This window comes from Chanodichthys erythropterus, chromosome 7 (assembly GCF_024489055.1).
Source record: "Chanodichthys erythropterus isolate Z2021 chromosome 7, ASM2448905v1, whole genome shotgun sequence".
Lineage (NCBI taxonomy): Eukaryota > Metazoa > Chordata > Actinopteri > Cypriniformes > Xenocyprididae > Chanodichthys > Chanodichthys erythropterus.
Window position 1 is genome coordinate 38613652 of NC_090227.1, and position 23431 is coordinate 38637082.

At 36.5% G+C, this 23431-nt stretch overlaps 1 protein-coding gene across 1 annotated transcript in view; it reads left to right on the forward strand.

The window, feature by feature from the left end:
- Positions 1 to 383: 383 nt before the first annotated feature.
- Positions 384 to 23431, forward strand: part of rasgrf1 (Ras protein specific guanine nucleotide releasing factor 1) — a 53047-nt gene continuing 29999 nt past the window's right edge. Inside the window, exons 1-5 of the mRNA XM_067389343.1 lie at positions 384 to 1013; positions 14421 to 14527; positions 17628 to 17775; positions 20402 to 20494; positions 21515 to 21768. Coding sequence (XP_067245444.1) covers positions 738 to 1013; positions 14421 to 14527; positions 17628 to 17775; positions 20402 to 20494; positions 21515 to 21768 — 878 coding nt within the window. The 5' untranslated portion in view covers positions 384 to 737. The remainder of the gene's footprint in view (positions 1014 to 14420; positions 14528 to 17627; positions 17776 to 20401; positions 20495 to 21514; positions 21769 to 23431) is intronic.

The window sequence follows — 23431 nt, forward strand, 5'->3', positions numbered from 1 at the left end:
TGCGAGTGCATTATGGTTAGGTTTCTCTGCAGTGCCCTCAGCAATTTAGCAAAGCCAAAATTAACTTGTTGCTTTTCATAGAGGAATTTCTGCCATAGTAAATATACTATGCCGCCTCTCCGTTGCACAGAAATTCACCGTTTGTGAAAGATGCCCCTTCAGATGCAGATTATGCGTTACGTTTAGTGTAAACATGGCACGTAAGTCTAATTATATATGAATGGCAACATTTGTTCGTCGTACGAAGCGAAAAGAGCCGTCATCATCTGTGCAACAGATCCAAAATGAACTCAAGTGCCTGTAAAAGTACATTTGTCGCTCTGTCCGAGGTTCTGAAACCAGATCACGTGACGCCACTGCCTCATTCAGCAGTGAGCGCGCGCACTGGTTTATAGAGAATTTCACGTGAGAACGCGACAAACCATCACTCGCATACACTGTAGCCTACTTCTCTCCGCTCGCCGCGTCACAGAAGAGGTTACGGGAGGCGTTTTGCATCTTTTCCCACAGATTGTACACAATCGACAACATTACGATGGTAGACTTTGGCATTCTTCGTTTTTCTCTGCGCTTCTTCCCTACTTCATGCCAAGGCGGTGATTGCAGTGGATGGGCAGAACGTGCCAGGCTTCGTTTCTAATCCAGAAAGTGCCCGTCTGCTCGGGGATCTCGTGCTAAGAAGATGTAAGGACCGAAACAAGCCGTTCCCCCCCAAAACCAGCATCTTCTTCACAAAAATGCAGAAGGGAATTCGACTTAATGATGGTCATGTCACCTACCTGGGTCTTTTGGCAAAGAAAGATGGCACGAGGCGAGGCTGCTTAAGCAAAAAGAGCTCCGACAACACAAAATGGCACACCAAGTGGTTTGCTCTGTTGCAAAATATGCTTTTTTATTTTGAGAGCGAGTCCAGCTCGCGACCTTCGGGATTATACCTGTTGGAGGGATGTGTGTGTGACAGGTCGCCCTCACCCAAACCTTCACTATCAGCCAAGGAGTGCTTGGAAAAACAGGTACGAAACAAACGGAATGCCAACTTTTGTGCATACTTCTGTAATGTTGATATATACCTTTAGAATGGAGTTACTTTTGGGGTAGGGCAACTAAAAATGGGCATTCTGTTTCCAGCCAGAAGCGACTGGGGGGGGGTTGTTTTATGCGTAAAAATGATGAGCATGCGCTCGAGACAACCAACAATTTTACCACCAGGCAGCATCTACTGCTTTGCTCAGTGCTTTTTGCATCTGATATTTCGTTTACTTTAATAGAGTTTCTCTGGCATGTCTAGCCTACTTTTGTTTGGAAATGAGCATCTTTTGTGCAAGATCACAGTTTGAAAGCCAATTATGTGTTGCGTAATACGCGTATGAATATTGATACTAGATTCCTTGTGATTACGTAAATTATAACTGAATAAGCCTACAAATATCCTATTGTACGATTTTGTTTTTAGTCATTAAAGGCCAGGTTCATCCAAGCAGTCATTATTTACTCACCCTCAATGTTTCAAACCTGTATGACTTTCTTTCGTCAGTGAAACTCAAACAGAAACGACGGCTTCAGTCACCACTCACTTTCAGTGTATGGAAAAAGAGAAAATAGACAACATGAAGGAGAGGACATGACAGAATTAGCCTATTTTAAGTAGGCCTATACAGTCAACAGTTTACCTATGTAAGTTCAGTGACTTTAATCGTTTGATATCCGTTTAGCTGTCCAAGAACAATGGCTCCTATTTTTCAGCGTTTCTCCTCAGAGACATTTAAGTTTTGGCTGTTCCGCTCTCTGCTTCACACAAGAGAGAAAATGACGCTAGAGAAGCACTTTATAAACCTCAGAGTCGCCATCATGCGGAAAACTGGCGTAGAATCGCAGTCTGTTTGACGTATTGATTTAATTCCCGCGCTGATATTAATAGCATCCTACCTTGGCAACTGCGTCTTCACAACGTGTTTAATAACAAATCGCTCCTAAAACTGAACTTTATGTTCGCACGGCACTGTTTGGGCGTCTGGAAAGGTGTTATGCAGCATTTAATGTTCTTTGTTAGTGTTGTTATGATCCAACCGTTAGGCTAGTGACTCCTTCAAATATTTCTTATCATCATTTCAAAGTATTTAATGTAGTTATCACTGAAACATAGTTATGGTAATGTTTTGTGCCATCCTTGTTTAATTTCAGAGTGATTATGTATCCACATTTTTACATATCGATAGATATCTTGCGCCTATAAAAACGTGTAGTTAGCCTAACTTAATTTTTTTTTTTTTACTTGTTAAAATGTGCTAAAGAAATGAATGTCACTTTTGACAAATATAATTAAAATGATATGGAGAACAGGAGAAAAATGGCTTTATTCTACATGGAGCGGGTGGTCTTCTAATGGAGGCCACCATGTTGAGATCACATGACCAGAAGAGTCATGAAATAAAGTGCAGAAGTCCTTGATCACTTTTTCAGCTGCCTTGATTCTGCAAGTATTTTTACCATTGGAATTGTAAAAAAGTCTTAGTTAAAGGCTATAAACTGTACCAGCCAGCTACAAGGTGAATCACAATACAAACTTTAATTTGAAGCAAAAAACCTTTGAAAATTTGACAAAAAGTGTAGTAAATGAAGGAAAGAACTACAGTCCCATGAAGCATTGCAAATGACATAAATTAAAAAAACGATGGAGGAATATAAAACTATTGTTTTAAAGATTGTATTTTGTAGTTTGAGAGCGTATAGGGAGATTGACTTCATTACGTCCTGCTTGTTGCGATTCTCTGATTGATTGAGATCTCTTTGCAGAATCATGGGTAATGTAGTTTTTCACCAAGAATTCCTCTGTTCAATGTGATTATTTAAAAAATGTTGAAATAATGGGCTGATGGCTTCAACAACAGCTTATATCATTGATTAAAAACCTCAAAGCACACAGATCTTTCTTTAAAGATGAATAAGTTATCATTAAAAATCAATTCCTCTATGGAAAAATGAATGGAATTTTTACTTCCAGAACCCAACTGTTACAAATAATGACAATAATAGTATGGACAATAATCATATCACTTTATAAATTACTGTTTTCAAATGATAATGGTATGGATCAGCATGTGTGTGATCCATTAGACAGTCCAAAAAGAATCGGTACGAGTGGAAAAATAAAATGTCCACTCAAGCTGTCCGTGCTGAAGTGATGACCTGCAGCTACACAGAGTGAGGACAAATGGCAGGACGTCAAGTGGTGGCCATGGACGACACACCATCAAATGTCTCCGTTTAAGACACAGCCGCACTGCATTGAACAGGGAGAGAGCTTGCGACGTATACTGTGCACCAGCACGAACCCCCAAACAATGCACAAAATTTGTTGGGATCTGTGAAAGAATGTGGACGCATGCAAAAAAATATTGACGTAGAGGAGTGAAAGCAGTTTAAACCTATAGGTGTCAGTATAAGAGCCAGTGAAATGTAAACAAAACTTACAAAGTGCACATTTAATATTCAGCAACCTGATGCGACAGCGACTTAATCACTGCAGCCATATGGCAATCTGAAGCACACACTACTTCGAATGGTTCTTCAATTGATCCTGAAACAAAATCTCTGAAAAGCTGCATCAGTTCTTCGCTTTACAAAGACGACTTTTTACTACTCGCATAGCTGAAGATGTTTTACCTTGGTTAAACCTGCCTGGCTGTGTCTTCAACCTGCAGTGCTTATCTGTGTGTGTAAGGACCGCAATTCAACGTGAGTCTAAGACCTTCCTGTGAACAGCTGTCCCTGTGCTGACAAAGCAGGATGCGGCATGGAGTTTGATGCTGTGCATGTCTGTCATCCTCTAAAGAACAGAGCCTAGTAAGAGGGACGTTACCTCACAATCAACAGCTCGGTGTTAGACTTCACCCTTTATATTAGGCCTGCACACTGTAGCCTCATTCAGCATAAGTCATTTGCATGAATAATTTACCCTGGCAAGCTTTGTGTTTTCACTCAAAATGCATAAATGTAAGATACCTGCCATTTTGCTAATACTTGCCTTGAGCAGAGCTCAAGTATATAGATACTTTCATTGGTCTTCTACTTGTATACATACACATATTAACATATTTGAAGTGTAACTTCACAGATTTTCAACCCGCTTTGTATTGTTAAAATGTCGGCGGTATATGTAAATGAACAATGTTTTCTCATTCTCTGTTACCTGGACTGAGAAATTCATGCTTATTTGTCAGCAAAAATCAATTATTTGTCAGCTTCTTTCCGCCCGTGAATAAAAATACAAAAGGTAATTGTGACTTTTAATCTCACAAGATAAAAAAAATTGAAAGATATAAACTCACTATTGTGAGGAAAAAAAGTCAGAATTGCAGGATATACAGTAAGCTCGTCATTGCAAGATAAAAATTCAGAATTGCGGGATATAAACTCGCAATTGCGAGAAAGAATTGGGAAATAAAAAGTCGCAATTACCCTTTTAATTTTTATTCATGGGTGGAAACAAGCTTCCATATTTGACAGCTCCAGGGCTTTCGTAAAAACTGCAGATTATACTTCTGCTTTTTTGCCCACGGACAGTCGGATTGACAGAGGGTTGTTAACAGAACAGTTAGTGTAAGGGTAGATTTATCAATGAAAATTGTATTGCACTTTGGCTATTCTTTAAACATCATTATGGTAAAAATGGAACACAATGGCAACAACTTTCTTACCTGTATGCAACAGCGCTTTGCTTTGGACGGAACTGACAGAACGGCAGTATCTTTCAGTTTTTTCCCCCTCCCGAACACTGTTCATGGTCATCCAGTTTGAAATGTTGACTAACACAGAGCTTTTTCAGATTGTCCGTTGTGGTTTTCTCTACGTATTTACGATTCTGTTTAGCCTTGAGGCGCTGCCTACAATGCACTGGATCCTTCATTGGAAACAAAGTAACTCCCACTAAACATTTACTCATTGAATTCTTGCACTTAACACCATATGACTAAAAGTTTGCTAAGAAGTATTTCCTACTAAAGCAAGGCCGTATTTGACTCTGGATAGCATGTCCATAGCAGACTGGTGGGAGTGGCCTTGGATGGCAACATTCCCAGTGCATTATGGGTATTGAAGTTTTCCTACCTATTTTGCCAAAGGGAAGAGAACAGCCTTTTTTCTCTATTTTTTCTAAAAATGTTTCGACTTTTGCTGTATAGGCAGCCAAGTTTTAGTGAAAGCCCATTTAGCCAGCAGTAAAGTACCCCTTTAATGGAACACATAGAAAGTTTCATAGTGATGATGATTCATTACTTTCAGTGTCTTAAAGGTATAGATCACCCAAAAATAAAAACATTCATCAACAGTCCTTATTTTGGTTTCAAATTCACCCCATCTATTTTCTAAATACATGTTCTTGATCTTATTGTGAATGATTCATCCATTCATGTGTTTTATTTTTTATTATTATTTAGTTTATTTATTTTTTAATTTTGACCTCAATCTTCTAATGAAAATGGCAGACTTCTCTTTGGTGATTTCCCCAATCATTTAGTCCCTTGTGTTATTAAATCCCATCAAGGTCGGATGTTCTTTTTGTTCCTGATTATTACCTTCATTAGATCTGATCTAAAGTCTGTAGACCTAATGAGGTTCTTGTAACCTCTTATAATCTTAATGTAGTATTTGTTGCATATTCATATTTAGCATTATACTGTGCCTCTATTTCTCCAGGTGTGCCAACTCACAGAAACAGGAGCAAAAAAGTGGGACGCTCTATTAAATCTAGAGTTCGGCAATACACAGGTGTGCAGGTGTATATTTACTTACTTTTTTAGGGAAAAAATCAGTCCGATTCAGTCTGGGATGTTCAGATTATCATTGCGTACACACCGGTCTCCACATTTTTCCATTTTAATTTCTAATTAAATTTAGTTTTTTAGATTGCAGTGTTCATAGAGGCTATTCTCTAATCTAAAAAAGCACTTACTCAGCACAAAGGGACTTTTGGGCAACATGCATTCATCGCAAATTTGCGTTTTATTGAAAACCATCCTGCTACCTTTTCTTTCATTGTCATTGTATTTACATAGCAATCACTCTGCTCTACCATTCATTTATTGGCCCCTTCTTTAATATAACTGCATTTGAGCCCATGGTTCCTATGGCAACTCCTATTTGCATGAGAAAAAGAGTGGTTGGAGGGATGGTGTGTGTGTGTTGCGGGAGCATGTAGCAGTGCGTTGCACCTCCTTCATTAATGCTAACGCTGTTTGGGCTAAATTTGTTCTGTTCAGTACCTCTGAGGGGTCAGGGCCCATTTATAGCAAAACATTCATCTCTCTTTTGGGAACAGTTGCATTTCTGCAGCTCAACAAAAAGAGCGAGTGCATGTCGACTTACTGATGCTTGCTATTTTGGTCTCCTTGCAGATTGCACTTGCATTAGTGCTCAAGACAGACATAATACAATTTGTCCTTTACAGAGGAGTGGGAACATAATAATGCAAAAAAAAAAAAAAAAAATGCAAAAGAAAAAAAGAGCATACACCTTGCTTAAGATATGCGTTATGGATTTGACTTGTAACAGAGTCACGTGGTACACTTTTATTCTTTTCCAGGCCATTTTCTTTCCCAAAACTATGGCTCACTTTATTTAGCAAAGGCTGACGTGACAGGTAACAGGTTGCAACGATAAAAGAAAATATGGTTGTCTGATGAAAGTATCTGAAAGGACCTGTATGAACTCATACATTATACAGCAACTTTCATAATGTGTTATTTACAATTCCTTTGTTTCGTTTATGCAGAGTATGCTTAAAGATAACAGTGATCATTTTTGAATGTCATATCCTTTATCTGAAGCATCCTATCCTTCATTATATGACTGTGTAATAGTCACTGTTTTGTAATTTGTAGGCTTGTAGCACATTTGGTTTGATATTGCTGGTTTATCATTAATGGGTTTTGTAAGCCTTTTTTTAAAAAACATTGTTGTTCACATGTGTCATATTGTGGTTTTAAAGCACTTGATTGATCTCCCAAAGAAAAAGTCATGTTTATTGTGTGTGTGTGTGTGTGTGTGTGTGTGTGTGTGTGTGTGTGTGTGTGTGTGTGTGTGTGTGTGTGTGTGTACTTGTTTATATTACATTGTGGGGACCAAATGTAGCCAGCGGTCCCCACAATGTAAATGGATTTATAAACATACTAAATTATGTTTTTTTGAAAATGTAAAAATGCAGAATGTTTCCTGTGATGGTTAGGTTTAGGGGTAGGGGTAGTGTAGGGGGATAGAATGTACAGTTTGTACAGTGTAAAATACATTACGCCTATGGAGTCCCCACAATTCACAGAAACACAACGTGTGTGTGTGTGTGTGTTTGTGTATATATATATATATATATATATATATATATATATATATATATAAATGAGCAATATCACACGAGTAGCCGTGCGATATGGCTGTATATCAGATATACAGCCATATCGCACGGCTCCGAGTGTGATATTGCGTTTATACAACAGTTCGACGGCACGAGTGTGTAAAAAATAAGAACAACAACGGAGTGTCTTTAAAACCCTCTTTTGTGCAGCACTACTTCCTTCCGCCACGGATTCAAATCTCAATTGACAGTTGGACCAAGCCTCCGTTACTAATTCTAAAACGTCACTTCAGAACTAGTAACGAAGGAACGTTTCAAAACTCAAGTTGTCAGTTGAACCAAGCCTCCATTGCTAACTCTAAAATGTCACTTTAAAACTAGTAACGAAGGAACGTTTCAAAACTCAAGTTGTCAGTTGAACCAAGCCTCCGTTACTAATTCTAAAACGTCACTTCAGAACTAGTAACGAAGGAACGTTTCAAAACTCAAGTTGTCAGTTAAACCAAGCCTCCGTTGCTAACTCTAAAATTATAGGGACTTTAAGCAACAGCTGTTGATGGAACGGCAACGACGACCGGAAGTAAACTGTCAACTGCCGTAGCTAAAGAACGAAAAAATCACTAAGCAACAACAAAGAGGATCGCGTGGATCATTTAATCATTTGACATAGTAAACAATACATTACATGTAAATAAAAGCAAGAGAATGGTTGCTGTTGGCATTAAATGACATACAGATACAACTAAAATACCACATAACCATAGCACATAACATTTACTTATCTAGTCTGTCACGTATTATCGACTACGGCAAATCGGCTACCCTGCCGTAGTAGACGGTCACAGTAGAACGTCAAGAAGTAGCAGTTAAATTTGCGCATGCGCAATGGAACGCCAGAATGCCGTTGTATCAGCAGCTGCTGCTTAAAGTCCCTAAATGTCACTTTAGAACTAGTAACGAAGGAACGTTCAGTCGCTTCATTGAAACACATTGAATTTTCTACAGTATTAGAGAGAGAGAGAGAGTAGCTATTACCTGTCTGGTATATTGCATTACATTCATTCATCAAGTCGATGTCCATAATATTACATCCTTTAAACAAGTCCGTTTGAATGTCTGCTGAGGTAAGCGATCTTTGTATTTGTCTTTTTTTTTTCAGCTTTGGGAATTTTCCATCCATAACACCACAGCGCTAAAACAACTTCCTTTTGAAAAAGTTCCTTTCAATTTAAAAGTCTCTTGTGACTCCCTGACTAATTCTCCTGTAAAGTGTTGCCGCCATCTAATGGCATATTAATGTAATGTTCACTCAATCCATATTACTTAATGGACATATTTATATAAAATAATATTTATTGAACAACATATAAGCACAATTGTACAGTTCAGTCAAACATGAAGCACTAGTTATTAAAAAAAAAAAAATAGGTCACCATTTACGCTGGTATGTGGGTTTTACAAATATTTAACGAATGAAAAGGATTTTAAAGAGCTTGTGACAAAACCTACTAACTCCATTGGATCCTCAAACTGTCAATCAAGCCTCATTAATCCGCCTCACCTCGTGAATGAAGTGCGCACGCAGTTTGGACATCTCTGTGCAATGCAAAGGTAAATAAAAGATCTGATGTTTGAAAAAAAAAATGTAAAGCGTTTTCTTTACTCAAAAAAACATATGTTTATAAAATTTAATGTTTTACATATTTGAAGCAGAGAAGAGTCTGATATGTCCCGTCTAGTTGTAGTCAATGTGCTATATGTAACGTAACGTTTATTATTATCAAATTTAATATAGCACAATTCGACTTGCTTTGTAACAAATAATAGATTAATAAGACCAAAGATTGCCCGTTCTATGTAAATTGAATTATGTCTCGTGTTTAACCACTATAAGAGCCAGCGGCAAATCCCCGAGGCACTGGCCGAGATGAAGCTGTTCTCGGCGGTTACAGAAGCACTGAACGGCCGCTGACACACTCGAGATCGCATCTCCGAAAACGTCCAAACAAATTGTAAAATAGGCGCTGTTATTAAATATGAGTCACATATTTCAGGTCTAAACAACTACATTCTCGCCTAAAAAACTATTAAAACTACAGTTCGTGGTACAAGAAGTAGTATTTGTAAAAATTACGGTTGATTTGATCGGCCGCCATGACGGTCACTTCAAGCGGAGTGATACAAACGGTGAAAAGGCAGTAGGAGTGCTGTTATCACTGAAATATCACATGGCTATCAGCCAATCAGATTCGAGAAACAGACAGAACTGTTGTATAAATATATGTATATATATATATATATATATATATATATATATATATATATATATATATATATGTGTGTGTGTGTGTGTGTGTGTGTGTGTGTGTGTGTGTGTGTGTGTGTGTGTGTGTGGATATGCACTCAAAAACAGTTCGGTAAGTAAATATACATGACTTGAAAGAATTAAGCTGACTTTGATTTTTGAAAGCTCATGGAAGCTCAGGGAAAGGAAATGGTAAAAGAAACATTGTACTTCATCCATGAGAATTATGCAACAAGATGTCATATATCTAACAATACGACATATGTCTAAAAGATCAGCATGGCAGGATGAACATAAATGGCCAGTTTCCTTTATATAAATATATGGAATGTTTAAAAAAACAAATTACATGAAAGCAATCTTTTTCTTTTACTTTTTTACCTTTAATAACCATTGGGAAGTCACATGATACAAGATAGGACACACAAGACTTGTACATATGGGTGGGTTTTCTCCTGATGTTAAATATGTATATCATGTCAGAGCTGTCAAACATATGTTATTAGACTGTTATATTTTTACTTCTTTGAAAAAAAATTCAAATTTAGTTTTAAAATTTTGGGGGGAAAGTGGTCTTAAATATCTAATTTAGTTTATTTATTAAGTATTGTTTTCATCATGAGAACAGCAAACAAAGCTGGCATGGCATTGAAAAGCATGCAAGCAAACACACACACACACACATTATAAGTATCATGCATTAAAAGACTTAATGTGTTTGTTCCTACAACAATTTATCAGTGTTTTTAATAAGCATATAATTTATCCAAGACCTGATCAACTGGGCTGCACTGATGGAAAACAGTCTTGGAATTGGCACTAGGTACTTAATGTTTGTGAAGATGGGATTGTTTTGGCCTGAACACTGAAGAGCAAGTTTGGAAGTTTACAGATTTGTTTTTGGTTCAGATCCATGAATGAGACTAGAGTGTTGTGTGGCTAAACAAAGATACTCTACTGAGCTTCATAGGATGTCTATTCTTTCATTAAAACTTAAAGATGCAGTAAGCAATTTCTGAGCAACCTCTTCCCGCTTAGGTCTCTCCAGCACTGGAAAGCTTTTCTTATATTAACACGAGTCCTAAAGCTCTTGCCTGATCATAACCATTCTTTTTCCAGTGATATTCCTCTGAGCTTTTCTCTTTTGTAATGTCTCTCAGCCATCTCTCTTTCTACAGTCTTTCTTCAAATCTCCCTCTTGCTCACTCTCTCTCTCCTCCCCCATCATGTGTGGATTGGCTACAAATGTGTTGTGCTGCTCAGTCCAATCCCCTATCAACAGTGTTTCTCAGAAATCACTTAGTGCACCTTTAAGATCCTATAGTACTTCTGATGATTGTTTCTGAGTGTTTTCAAGTGAACCACAGTCTTCATTCCCATTAATCACTGCAGGAAACTTGTGTGTCAATGTGATCAATCTCTAATTCACCCAAGATCAACCACAATTGACTCTTTTTTGCTAAACTCCACCCACCTTAGTTACTGTTGTTCGCTGAGTCAAGCTTTACAGACCGTCTCACAGGAATGAATTGGTGAACAGTGTAAAATTGGGCAAATTTTCCCTTTCTCTCACTCTCTCTCATTTTGATACTGTGCACTCTTGTCCCCTACATTGTGGACTGAATACATCAATTTACCTTAGAGTTAATGTGTGCTTATTGATGTTATACATGTTCGTTTGTGAATGAGAAGTGATACAGAGTATAATCCACAGGATGTGCTCCTCAAAATGTATTTGAAAAAGGGGGAAAATACTTTATATCACTATTTTAAGTGCCCCAGAAACAACATTTTACTGTATGTTTTTCTAATTTGTGTACAGTTCTGTTTAAAATCTATCCACTTCCATACATATCAACAAAATAAAGGATGGGTTTGTCTTATAAGGCAAACAGTGGATAAAATAGGATTGGACAGTGATGTTGTTAAAATGAAGCTTTGTGAAGATGATAAATTTGTATTCTATATGATCCCTGAATCTAATATAACGTATTTATATACAATACCTAAAATGGTTACTTCTACTTTTGGGGTTACATTGAAGTCATTTCAGATCTTGGATGTCTGATTTCTCTTTTTAAATAATGTATAGACTCACTTTTTATTCACATTTCATGCATGGATTGTGAGAAATTGATTTATTGAAATATTGAAATATGGTCGAATGTGTGTAAACAGAGAGAAAAAAAAAGGTTTGATTTGCCCATTCAAGTGTTTTTCTTGAATAATACATTTTTTTCCGTACTGTTTTCCAAATATGTGGACTTTTTTGCAGAAATTTCTGCTTCCAGTGGGTCTCCACCGCATGAGTCAAATGACTGTGATGTAATTTAGCAGCGCTAAGGCATCTTGAAGGTCTGCCGTGCAGCAGAAATGGAGGTTGTTGGGATTCAGCGCTAAGGCCTGGCTTTCTGAAATGAGGAGAGACGAGTAGCACATACAGAGCCATAGCCACTAGCGCACAGAGTTGCTAGGTAACAGGTAGCATACAGTTATGTAATGCGCCATGCTCCCAGTTTACATGTTTTATGGTATTCCTCTGGAGAGCTGGAGCTATCTCAGGCACAGGGATGTTTCCCTCAGCACATCCGCTCAGACCCAGCAGATCCTGTGTTGACTCTTCATGCACTCTCACTCATCAGTCTGAGAGATCAGGGAGGTATAACCACACAGTAGTTGGTTCCTTGTTTATGGTGTTCTTGGTGAAATTATGCACGGCGTACACTGTGTCATATTTGCATATGCAAAGGAGTTGTGTTTGTATTTATGTTGTGCCATGGAAGATTCATTGAATTGCCACATTCAAAGCTGTCAAAAAATGTATTTGCTGCAGAAAGACTTGCTATTTGTATATGGTTTGTATTCATTTGTGCCAGTTGTCAAAATACAGTTCAAACACTGGACTCTATTAAGGGATAATGTACAATTAGCCGTCATTATTGCAAAAATACCCGAAACTGGGTAAGGACCCTGACACAAAACAGGTGGTCTTGTATCACAGGCTTGGGAGGTCAGAACAGAAAATTAGGGAGAGTGACGATAATAAAAGAAGACAATTAGATTTCAAAATATATCATCATCACTGAATTTGAAAAATAGTTAAAGGGTTAGTTCACCCAAAAATGAAAATTTTGTCATAAATGTTTTTTTAACGACTCATGTCGTTCCAAACCCGTAAGACTTCCGTTCATCTTAGGAACACAGTTTAAGATATTTTAGATTTAGTCAGAGAGCTTTCTGTCCCTCCATTGAAAATGTATGTACGGTATACTGTCCATGTCCAGAAAGGTAATAAAAACATCATCAAAGTAGTCCATGTGACATCAGTGGGTTAGTTAGAAGTTTTTGAAGCATCAAAAATACATTTTGGTCCAAAAATAAGAAAAACTACGACTTTATTCAGCATTGTCTTCTCTTCCGGAGTCTTTTCCATGGAATTGATTCCATTGAATCCTTTCATCTGTCGGCGTTGGTAATGTACTTTTACTTTGTTGTTTTTGGCGATTAGGACATCCGCGACATGCACACTTGCGCACCTTTTTAAAAAAATATAGCAATACCACAATACAAACAATGTAGAATAGCTTTAGAATTGCTAGTATTGTAGAATTGCCGTCATTGGATGAGTCATACACCTCTCGGACTTCAAAATATCTTAAACTGTGTTCCAAAGATGAACAAAGGTCTTACGGATGTGGAACGACATGATGGTGAGCCATTAATGACATAATTTTCATTTTTGGGTGAACTAACCTTTAAGAAGCCCCCAAAAAGTTTCAAATCCAAATATATTTGCAGAGATATTCAAAATTAGGAAATAGTGATAATAATAATAATAATATTAAATAAAAAAACTTTTTTTTTACCTTAAAAAAAGAGCTGTTGTTTGAGGAAAGTGGCAATAATAATAAAGAACAATTAGATTGCCAAGTTTCGTCATTATCACTAATTTTGGATGAATAATTGAGGAAAAGACTTTCAAATATTCAAATGAGGCTTTTAAAAACAAACAAAAAAAACCCTGGGCATCTTTACATTGAAGACCTAAGTTAATGAAAATGACAATAAAATAATAATTAAAAACAACAATTAAAATTTTAATTGTTTCATTGTTATTGATTTTTAACAGGTTATTGAAAAGAAGACTCCAAGAAGCTTCAAATTTATATTTCCAGAGATACACAGAGTCTTTCCACATACAGAGTGGAGGAAAGTTCTGACAACCAAATCATGAATAGTGGCTTTGAATTTTTCTTCCACAAGTATAGATTTTTTGGCAATCATCATACCATAGTGGATCGACATCTTTGTTGATCCTGGAACAACATTCCAATCAACCAATCAGATTTGAGGGACAAGTTTACAGTTTATATCAAGTTTAGGCTTACAACCAGGGTTAGGTGCTTCTACATCAGTGTTATTCATCTGGATTTAGGGATAAGTTTTGGGTAGGGATAGGACTAAATTTTCAGACAGGAGTGTTGTTCCAGGATCAACAAAATATGTTGACTTAGGAACTCGTCTAACTCTAAATCAGGACATGCCCAAAACATAGTCCAACCCTATCCCTAACCATAAGTTATCCCTAAAATCAGAGGGAAATGTGAATATGAGAAAAGCCTAAACTTGGCATTAACTGTAAACCCTTCTCTCAAATCTGATTGGTTGATTGGAATGTTAGTTCCAGGATCAACAAGGATGTTCTACTTGGTGAAATCATCAACACCAGTTTTATAGTTAACAAGCATTTCTGTTCTGTCTGTATTACAGTATTATTTCACAGTCAGCTTCAACCATGAGAATCAGAAGGCCCTGGAGCTTCGTACAGAAGACGTTAAGGACTGCGATGAATGGGTGGCAGCAATATCACATGCCAGGTAAGTTATATTTCAAGATCATATATACAAAAGCCTACTGTTTTCGACTATGTTTGTTATGCATGTGCTGTGTATTTTTCAGAAATTTCGTGAACGTGTATTTACAATTCATGTAAAATCACTCCTTATTCCTTGGATATTTCCTGCTTTGTTGAAATGTGCTTAGGGATAAGTTGAGTCAGACAAGAACTTGCCTACAGAGAGGAAAAGAGTGCATTCTCATAATGGCAGAATTCTCTGCTTTTGTTTATGCTTCCTATACTGTTCCATTCACACAGCTGAAATGTGAAGGGGGAAATGAATACAGAGGAGAATTTTTTGCGAAGTGGACAGATTCCATGTCTCATTATCTATAATTAGCCTGAAGCTTGTTTAAGCAGTCTTGGATGTTGCAGAGGTTCTGCTGGGAATACTGTTTATTTTTAGTAATGAACTATGAGTTTGAATTCTCTATTGGGAACTAACCAACAAAGCACAACATGTTGTGTCTTTAATAACAAAGAGCCATTGTGCAGTCAAGGATTTTTGTGCATTTTGATATGCTTTCAGTTTGTTTATGTTCGTGTGAGAGTTAAGGCATAAGGGTTAACCTTGTTAAGAGAAATAATGTATATTTATATGCATTATGCAGCATAAGAGTGTTTTAAATATATACAGTATATACATTGTTTTAAAAAATATATTTAATTGTTTTATATGGTGGAAGATTTAAAACTACACTCTAAAACAGGCTGGATCAAAAACAATGTAAGCTGGGTTGAAAATGTACAAACCCAGCAAATGGGTTGTTTTAACCCAGTGGTTGGGTTAAATGTTTGCCCAACCTTTTGGGTAGTCTTATTTAACTCAACTATTGTATAAAAATTAGTGTTTTGCTTGCTTAAAATGAACACAAAATATGTTGGAAATTAACATTTATTAATAAGTTTAATAAATAATGATTAAACAATAAATATTTGTTAAATTGCTTATTAATAAATATTCACCTTTTGATTATTATTGTTGCCTCTAGTAATTATGCCTCTGATTTTTTTTTTATTTTGGGTTCATTTTAAGCCAGCCATATAGTCATTTTTAAACAATAGTTGAGTTAATAAATCTGCCCAGCAGGTTAGGTAAACATTTAACCCAACCACTAAGTTAAAACAACCCAAATGCTGGGTTTGTCCTTTTTCAACCCAACTTGTTTTTAACCCAACATTTTTTTAGAGTGTAATCAGAATAATAATATCCAAAATAATCATATCCGAAAATGGTTTGGGCTTGTTGGTTTCTAGTTCATAGATGCATGAACTGACTTATAGCAATGATGGTTGGAGGTATTTTGCTATATATTATGCAGTTCTACTAGAAACCTAGTAAAAAACATACATATAGGGTATGTTTACATGACAACAATGTGCTAAAAATGCAAATTTTTTCTTTTTCATTTTTCGTGTACAGACGACAATATTGTCAAAATGATCCTGTTCACACGGATCCACGAAAACAACTAAAAACGCTGTATTATTCATGCCAGGCCAGTAGTTGGCGATGTCACTTTGTAAAGAAACACTACACACCTATAGACTGAACACGTAATACCCATGCGCATGACTTCACCGTTTTCATAAAATCGCGTTTTTGTAGTTTACACAGAGGCGATAACGGTAACGTTTTCAAAAACTTGCACTTTGTATCTCGTTTTCAAAAGTTTGCATTTTCAGCCCTCCAAAATGCTGTTATTGTGTAAATGAACGGCTAAAACACATAAAAAGTTTTCTGGTTTTAGTTGAAAATGGTGTCATGTAAACGGCCCCATAGTTAAGACATTTGTGTCATTGTTGAAAAAGGCACTTTTGTGAGTTTAAGGGGAAAGTAGAGCAATAGAATGAACGTATTTACAAGATAAGGGCACATAAACGCCAACAGTGGGAAACAACATTTCCCATCATTCTCCTTGTCAACTTCAATCACACACCTAATGCAGATTGTTTTCTCTTCATTCACTAAAAACACCTATTTGGAAAAAGAAAAAGAAATATGAAATTGCCAAACACATCCATATTATTAGTGACTTTTGTCATTTCTTCCACTAATTTTCCACTAGTTTGTTCTACACTTCTACTGTTCAAACGTTTGAGGTCAGTAAGATTTGCAAAAACATTTGCAAAAGGTTTGTTGTAATTCTGTCCTTTTGAACCTATTCATCAAAGAATCCTGAAAAAATAAATTGTTTCCACAAAAAAAATTGTGAAAAAACTGATAATAATAAGAAATGTTGCTTGAGCACCAAATTAGCATATTAGAAGGATTTCTGATGAATCATGTGATACAAAAAAATCAGCTTGGCCATCTCAGGAATAAATTACGGTTTACAATATACTAAAATAGAAAACAGTTGTTTAAAATGTATCAGTGTCTATATTTCTCAATATTTTTAATCAAATAAATGCAGCTATTGGTGAGCAAAAGAGACTTTCAAAAACATTTTTTTTTTAAATGTACAGAACCCAAACTTTTGAACGGTACTGTTTGGTTCATGCATTGGATTACTTCATCAATGAAGTAACAAAAGACTAATTAATGTTTGCAAACCCCATCAGCTTCACACAGAAGTTTTACAGATATCCAATAACTCTCAGAAGACTCTCTTTCATAATCAGCAGGTGTAGTTTATTTTTAAGAAGTGGTTCTGTAGAGCGGGTCTTGCGTTTGCAGTGAGGGCGGCTGCTGCTCCGTTCTGGTCTCAGTCTGTACTGAAGGACTATTTTGGCTGTTTATCTCTGGATGCCCTGCAGCAGTTCTAAATCTGTGTGCATAAACATGAAGGCGTCTGGATTTGCTTGCTGTTTTGAGATAAGCGCTGCTCCAACAATTCTGTTTAATTGTTGAATTTGAGCATTCACAGTTTGCTCTGATAAAGTGTGTGCTTATGGGGTTACGTGTTAACACTGTGTCTCTGCTAATGAGCTTTATTTCTAGTATAACGTGATGTTCCTCATTGTGTGGAGTGTGTGTGCACTCATGTTTGTATTTGTGTCCTGAATGCCTTTGTGGATGATTGTGTATGTGTGCGTTTGTATTCATATGTGTGTGTGTGTGTGTGTTCTGTGTGCAGCTACAGAAACCTGGCCACCGAGCATGAAACGCTCATGCAGAAGTACCTCCATCTACTCCAAATCGTGGAGACCGAGAAAACAGTTGCTAAGCAACTTCGACAACAGATAGAAGATGGGGAGATTGAGATTGAACGTCTAAAATCAGAGGTAAAATTTGTAATTCAAAGTGCTGTAGGGATTGTTTATCTATAGTGAACATGCCAAAATTCAGGCAAATGTATCAGCAATTTTATTGCATACTGTATCAAGATGATTCTGTCTCTCAGAACTGAAAAAAGTTGGGGGAAAGTGTAAAATATGTGCAAAACTACAAATTTTCGAAGTCAACTACTGTAGTAGATTCATTTCCTGAACTGCTAGTTTATACCTGTATAAATAGTGTGGTTTCAGTTTCACCTGACTCTGATTGAACACGTTTCAAAGGGGACGTTTACATAAGGTGTGTTTGCGCAACCAAATGCAGTGGTTATTGCCAGCGTTAGCATCATTACTGGAAATTAAAATTAAAATAAAAAATAAAAATAGTTTTTGATGGAGAATAAATTGTAAAGGTTTACCATGCACTGGTAAAAAATATCCTGTTAAGTTTATGGTAAAAATAAATCAATAAAAAAGAAATTCTCTATAGAAATTCTCTATAGAAATACAGTTTAAAGTGTTTCAGGTATTACAGGATGGCTGCCTGTATATTTTATAGCTTCATCAAGTGATTTAATGAATATAACAGTCTACCAAAACAACCAACACTACCTAAATCTGTTTTTTACCCTAAAGTTTACTGATAACCACCATAATAATACAGGTGGCACAATATAAAACCACATGATGAATCAGAGTTTATTGTTAATGGCCTTTACACAAGACACAAACATACACATATACCATCAGGGTAACACACATGACATTAAAATAATGTACTAATAATGTAAAACAGCATAAAAATGTACTAATGTACAATACTGGTAAAAATAATAAGGCCAAAAAAAAACTATTTAAAGAAAATATAATCTATGTTATGTGAAATTGTACTTCCAAAACCCATCAATTCTATTTTTAACATAATGTTTCTGTAAAATTACATATAATGCAATGTTAATTAATTAATCAGGTTTTTACTGTAGCATTTTTACAGTCTTTTTCTGTAAAAAAAAATTACAAACATTTTTAAAGTGTGGGGTGGCCGTTTGTAATGCCTGATCAAACAGAAACATATAACGCATATAAAAATGTATGATTGAAGATTATTGCTAATAAGCTAAGCTAAGCTAACAGGCTAATCGACTTACAGTGTTCAAAGCTCATACCTCGAGCAGTTAGTATGCAGAACAAAAATTTACTAAAAATTATGACTAGTCAAGTTGATTAGTGTGACAGAGTAGTTTATATCAGGTGCCGTAACCACCATTGAGGTATTGAGGGGGACAAGTTCCCCACTGATAGTTGGAAATGGCAAAATTGTCCCCCCCAATATTTGATATTTCTTAATGCTACTCTCCATTACGAAAAGCTCTGTTTGTTGTTAGGATGACAGAAAGTTTAAAAAGTTACATTTTAGGCTAGTCTGCCTCAGTGGTCTAACAGCACTCGTCAATGTCAACATGGTGGCCAATCAGAGCAAAGAAGGCGGGGCTTACTATTCACTGAAGACGAGTGAACGAGTGTGTGCATGATAAGATATAGTAGCAAAATATTTAATATATGACAACTGTTTTACGATGGATATGTTTAATGACCCACAGTAACATACAGTGATGCAAACTACTCAACTTTTTATGGAATTTTTCCATTTTGAATTGAAAATATGCTATCATTTAAATGGTCATTCATAACTGAATGTGATGAGACAAGAGACCTTTTTTTTTTTTTTTTTTTTTACATTTTTGACACATTAGACATACAAACAAGAGTGAATGTATGCATATTTTTAAATAAAATATTATTTGCAAAGTTTAAATGGACTACTCCACCACTATAATTAGACCTAGAACCTCTTTTACTGTTCTTTTACTATTCCCTTAAATACATTTTAATCCTTCAATTATAAATTTTTTTTTTATAAAAACCAACCTTATATATATATATATAAAAGAAAAAACTAGTCTGTCACACTAATCAACTAGTCAGCTGTAGGATGACTAGTCTATCCTTGTGACCTATATTACATGCTCATTGCTTTTCTGAAAAGGAAAATGTTAGAGAGAATGAAAAGTGGTGTGAGAAGCATTTGGTTTTCAAGAGCTTTCTCCAGACTACTTTGCACTTCACTTTGCATCTCTGCTCATAAAAAACGGCTCTCCAGGAGAACTATGATCCCTGCTGTATTCTTCATCAGCCAGATCAAATAGTCATTTTACTTTAAAGTGCAAATGGAGCTGGCTGTATGAAATGGTGTGCTGAATATGCATGACCCCAGATGTATTGTGTGCGTCGCATCCTTGGTCTGCAGCATAATAAACTCTTTCAGCCCGCATCCAATAAATGGAGCACTCACCTTCAGACTGTGCTGGCCAGCTCCCACCTCTTTTGTGTCCCCAATGTATCCCTATTAAATTGCAGTGCCATGTAATAATTTGAAAGTTTGTGCAGCCTAATCATCGGAAATCACCCTGAGTGGCATCCGAGAGCTTTGATAGGGCGAGTATTTGTGCCACACTGTGCTGGCACTGATTTGGACTGACTCAATCACTTTGTCAGCATGCTGGGAAACAGTGAGGGAAGGAACTTTTTTGCAAAGGAAGTGTTGACTGCCATTTTTATCGCTGTTTTGTTACAGATTGCAGCAATGCTCAAAGACAATGAGAAGATCCAGTCGAATCCCACCACTGCACCTAGTGATGATGATTCTGAGATCAAGAAAATCAAGAAAGTAAGACTTTGGTTTTGAAACGCATAATAATTCTGCCTACATATGTAGCATTCTAACCGTCATAGAGCCTCATAAGTGACTGATTTGAAACTGAGTTCGTTAAAATGCATTAATTCGAGGATTCATACAATGTTAAAGGATTATTTCACTTCAGAATTAAATTTTCCTGATAATTTACTCATCCCCATGCCATCCAATATGTCTTTCTTTCTTCAGTTGAAAAGAAATTAATGTTTGTGAGGAAAACGTTCCAGGATTTTTTCCATATAGTGGACTTCACTGGGGTTCAATGGGTTGAAGGTCCAAATTGCAGTTTCAGTGCAGCTTCAAAGGGCTCTACACGATCCCAGACGAGGAATAAGGGTCTTATCTAGTGAAATGATCAGTCATTTTCTAAAAAAAAAAAAATGTATATACTTTTTAACCACAAATGCTCATCTTGCACTGCTCTGCGATGTGCCACGCAATATGTATGATACGCATCAAGACGAGCATTTGTGGTTAAAAAGTATATACATTTTTTTTTTTTTTTTTTAGAATGACAGATTGTTCTGCTAGACAAGACCCTTATTCCTCGTCTGGGATCGTGTAGAGCTCTTTGAAGCTGCACTGAAACTGCAATTTGGACCTTCAACCCATTGAACCCCAGTGAAGTCCACTATATGGAGAAAAATCCTGGAATGTTTTTCTTTTCGACTGAAGAAAGATAGTCATAAACATCTTGAATGACATGCGAGTAAGTAAATTATCAGGAAATTTTGATTCTGAAGTAAACTAATCCTTTAAATAGTCTAAAATTAGATATCTTAGCAGGCAGCTCTGCCGTTTAAAACAAACTTCACATTGAAAACATAAAATGCCTCTAGGTTGTGGGGAAAATGTCTTATGTTTCTAGATTCGTTATTAGTTAATGATTGGCCCAGATATTTTTGATGGGTTGTCCATGTATACACAGTTCATATCTATTTACTGATTCTATTGACTGATTCTTATTTTATCTCTTCATTGCTGCTGCTCCAGGTGCAAAGCTTCCTGAGGGGCTGGATGTGTCGACGAAAGTGGAAGACCATCATTCAGGACTACATCCGTTCTCCACATGCAGAGAGCATGAGGAAGAGGAACCAGGTTGTATTTAGCATGCTGGAGGCAGAAGCCGAGTATGTCCAACAGCTCCACATCCTTGTTAACAACTTCTTGAGACCGCTTCGCATGGCTGCCAGTTCCAAGAAACCACCCATAACCCACGATGATGTCAGCAGCATATTCCTCAACAGGTAAACACCAGTTTCAGCTAAAAATAACTGTCATGCTTAACATGATTTGCATGCCCAGAGGAAAGAAAATGAGATCTCTTTAATATCTAAACTGTTTCTCCTCAACAGCAATGAGATTAGATGTTGAGCAAATTGAGATGTTTTCTTAAGTCTCCTACTTTTTTTTTTCTCCTGTGAAAAAGCCCCCATGAATCTTATTTGTACGTCCTATCTAGCATTTTAGAAGAAATCTCAGTAATGTCTCACAGTGAGCTCAGATTTACTAAATACCAAAGCCTAAAGTTTGAACTCAAATTCTTCTAAAATCAAATGATCTGAATTATGGAATCCATATTGATTTTATAGATTCTTTCTTTCTTTCTTTCTTTCTTTCTTTCTTTCTTTCTTTCTTTCTTTCTTTCTTTCTTTCTTTCTTTCTTTCTTTCTTTCTTTCTTATTAACATAAATGTTCATGTCGTTCCAAACCCATAAGACTTTCGTTCGTTCATTGGAACACAAATAGAGATCTTTTTGATGAAATCTGAGAGCTTTCTGTCCCTCCATAAACACCTGTGCTACTACCACTTTGACACTTCAAAAAGTTCATAAAGAGATCGTAAATCTAATCCATATGAATTCAGCGGTTTAGTCCAAATTTTCTGAAGAGACTCATGATGAACAGTTTAAATTTAGCCTTTTATTCACCAGCAATGCTGGATTTTTCAGCAGGGTTCATTTTAAAATATACTCAAATAGAAAACTTGTAATAATATTTTGCCATATTACTGATTTTACTGTGTTTTGATCAAATAAATGCAGTCTTGTGAGCATAATAAACTTCTTTTAAGAACATTAAACATTTTACTGACCCCCAACTTTTGTACAGTGTACAGCTGTGGCCAAAATATTGGCAGTGACATATAATTTGTGTCAGTTGTTGTGGTGTTGATTCACACTGTTTCTAGATTATTGTGTAGATTGATTAGATGCATTTTAAATATTTGCAAAAATCCTCATTGGCCAAAACTTTATCACAAAAGCCCGGATTTCAGTGTTTTTTGGCCCTGGCACAAAAAGACCAGCTAACATCCTTTCGCTAATCATATTATCAGCACATGGGAAAGTGTGAACAAGTACTAGTCAGGTGAAGTCACTTTATCATTTTGATTGGATTATAAGAGCAGACTGGTTGCTTTAAAATGAGTGCTTCCAATCATTGTGTTCTTGTGTTAGCAAGGGTTACCTCAAAAAAAAGATTATTGCTTTGCATCAAAATGGTGTCACATACAAGGAAATAGATGCAAAGAATGTTGCACCTGAAAGAACCATGTACCGGATCATCAAGGAGAGAGGATCAACTGCAGTGAAGAAGGCTTCAGGACGTCCCAGAGTGTCCAGCAAGCTCCAGGACCATCTCCTCCTGAGGAGTCACTACAGAATCGTGTCACCATCAGTGCAGAGCTGCTCAATATCGGCAGCAGGTGTGCGTGAGTGAATGTGCAAGACTTTTAGACAATGGCCTGGTGTCAAGAAGGGCAGCAAAGAAGCTACTCCTCCCCAAGAAAAACTTCCTGAAATTCTGCAGGAAGTACAAGGATTGGAAAGCAGAAATGTGGTGCAAAGTTATTATCTCTGATGAATCCCCTTTCTGACTGGTTGGGACATCTGGAATAATTTTTCTGGA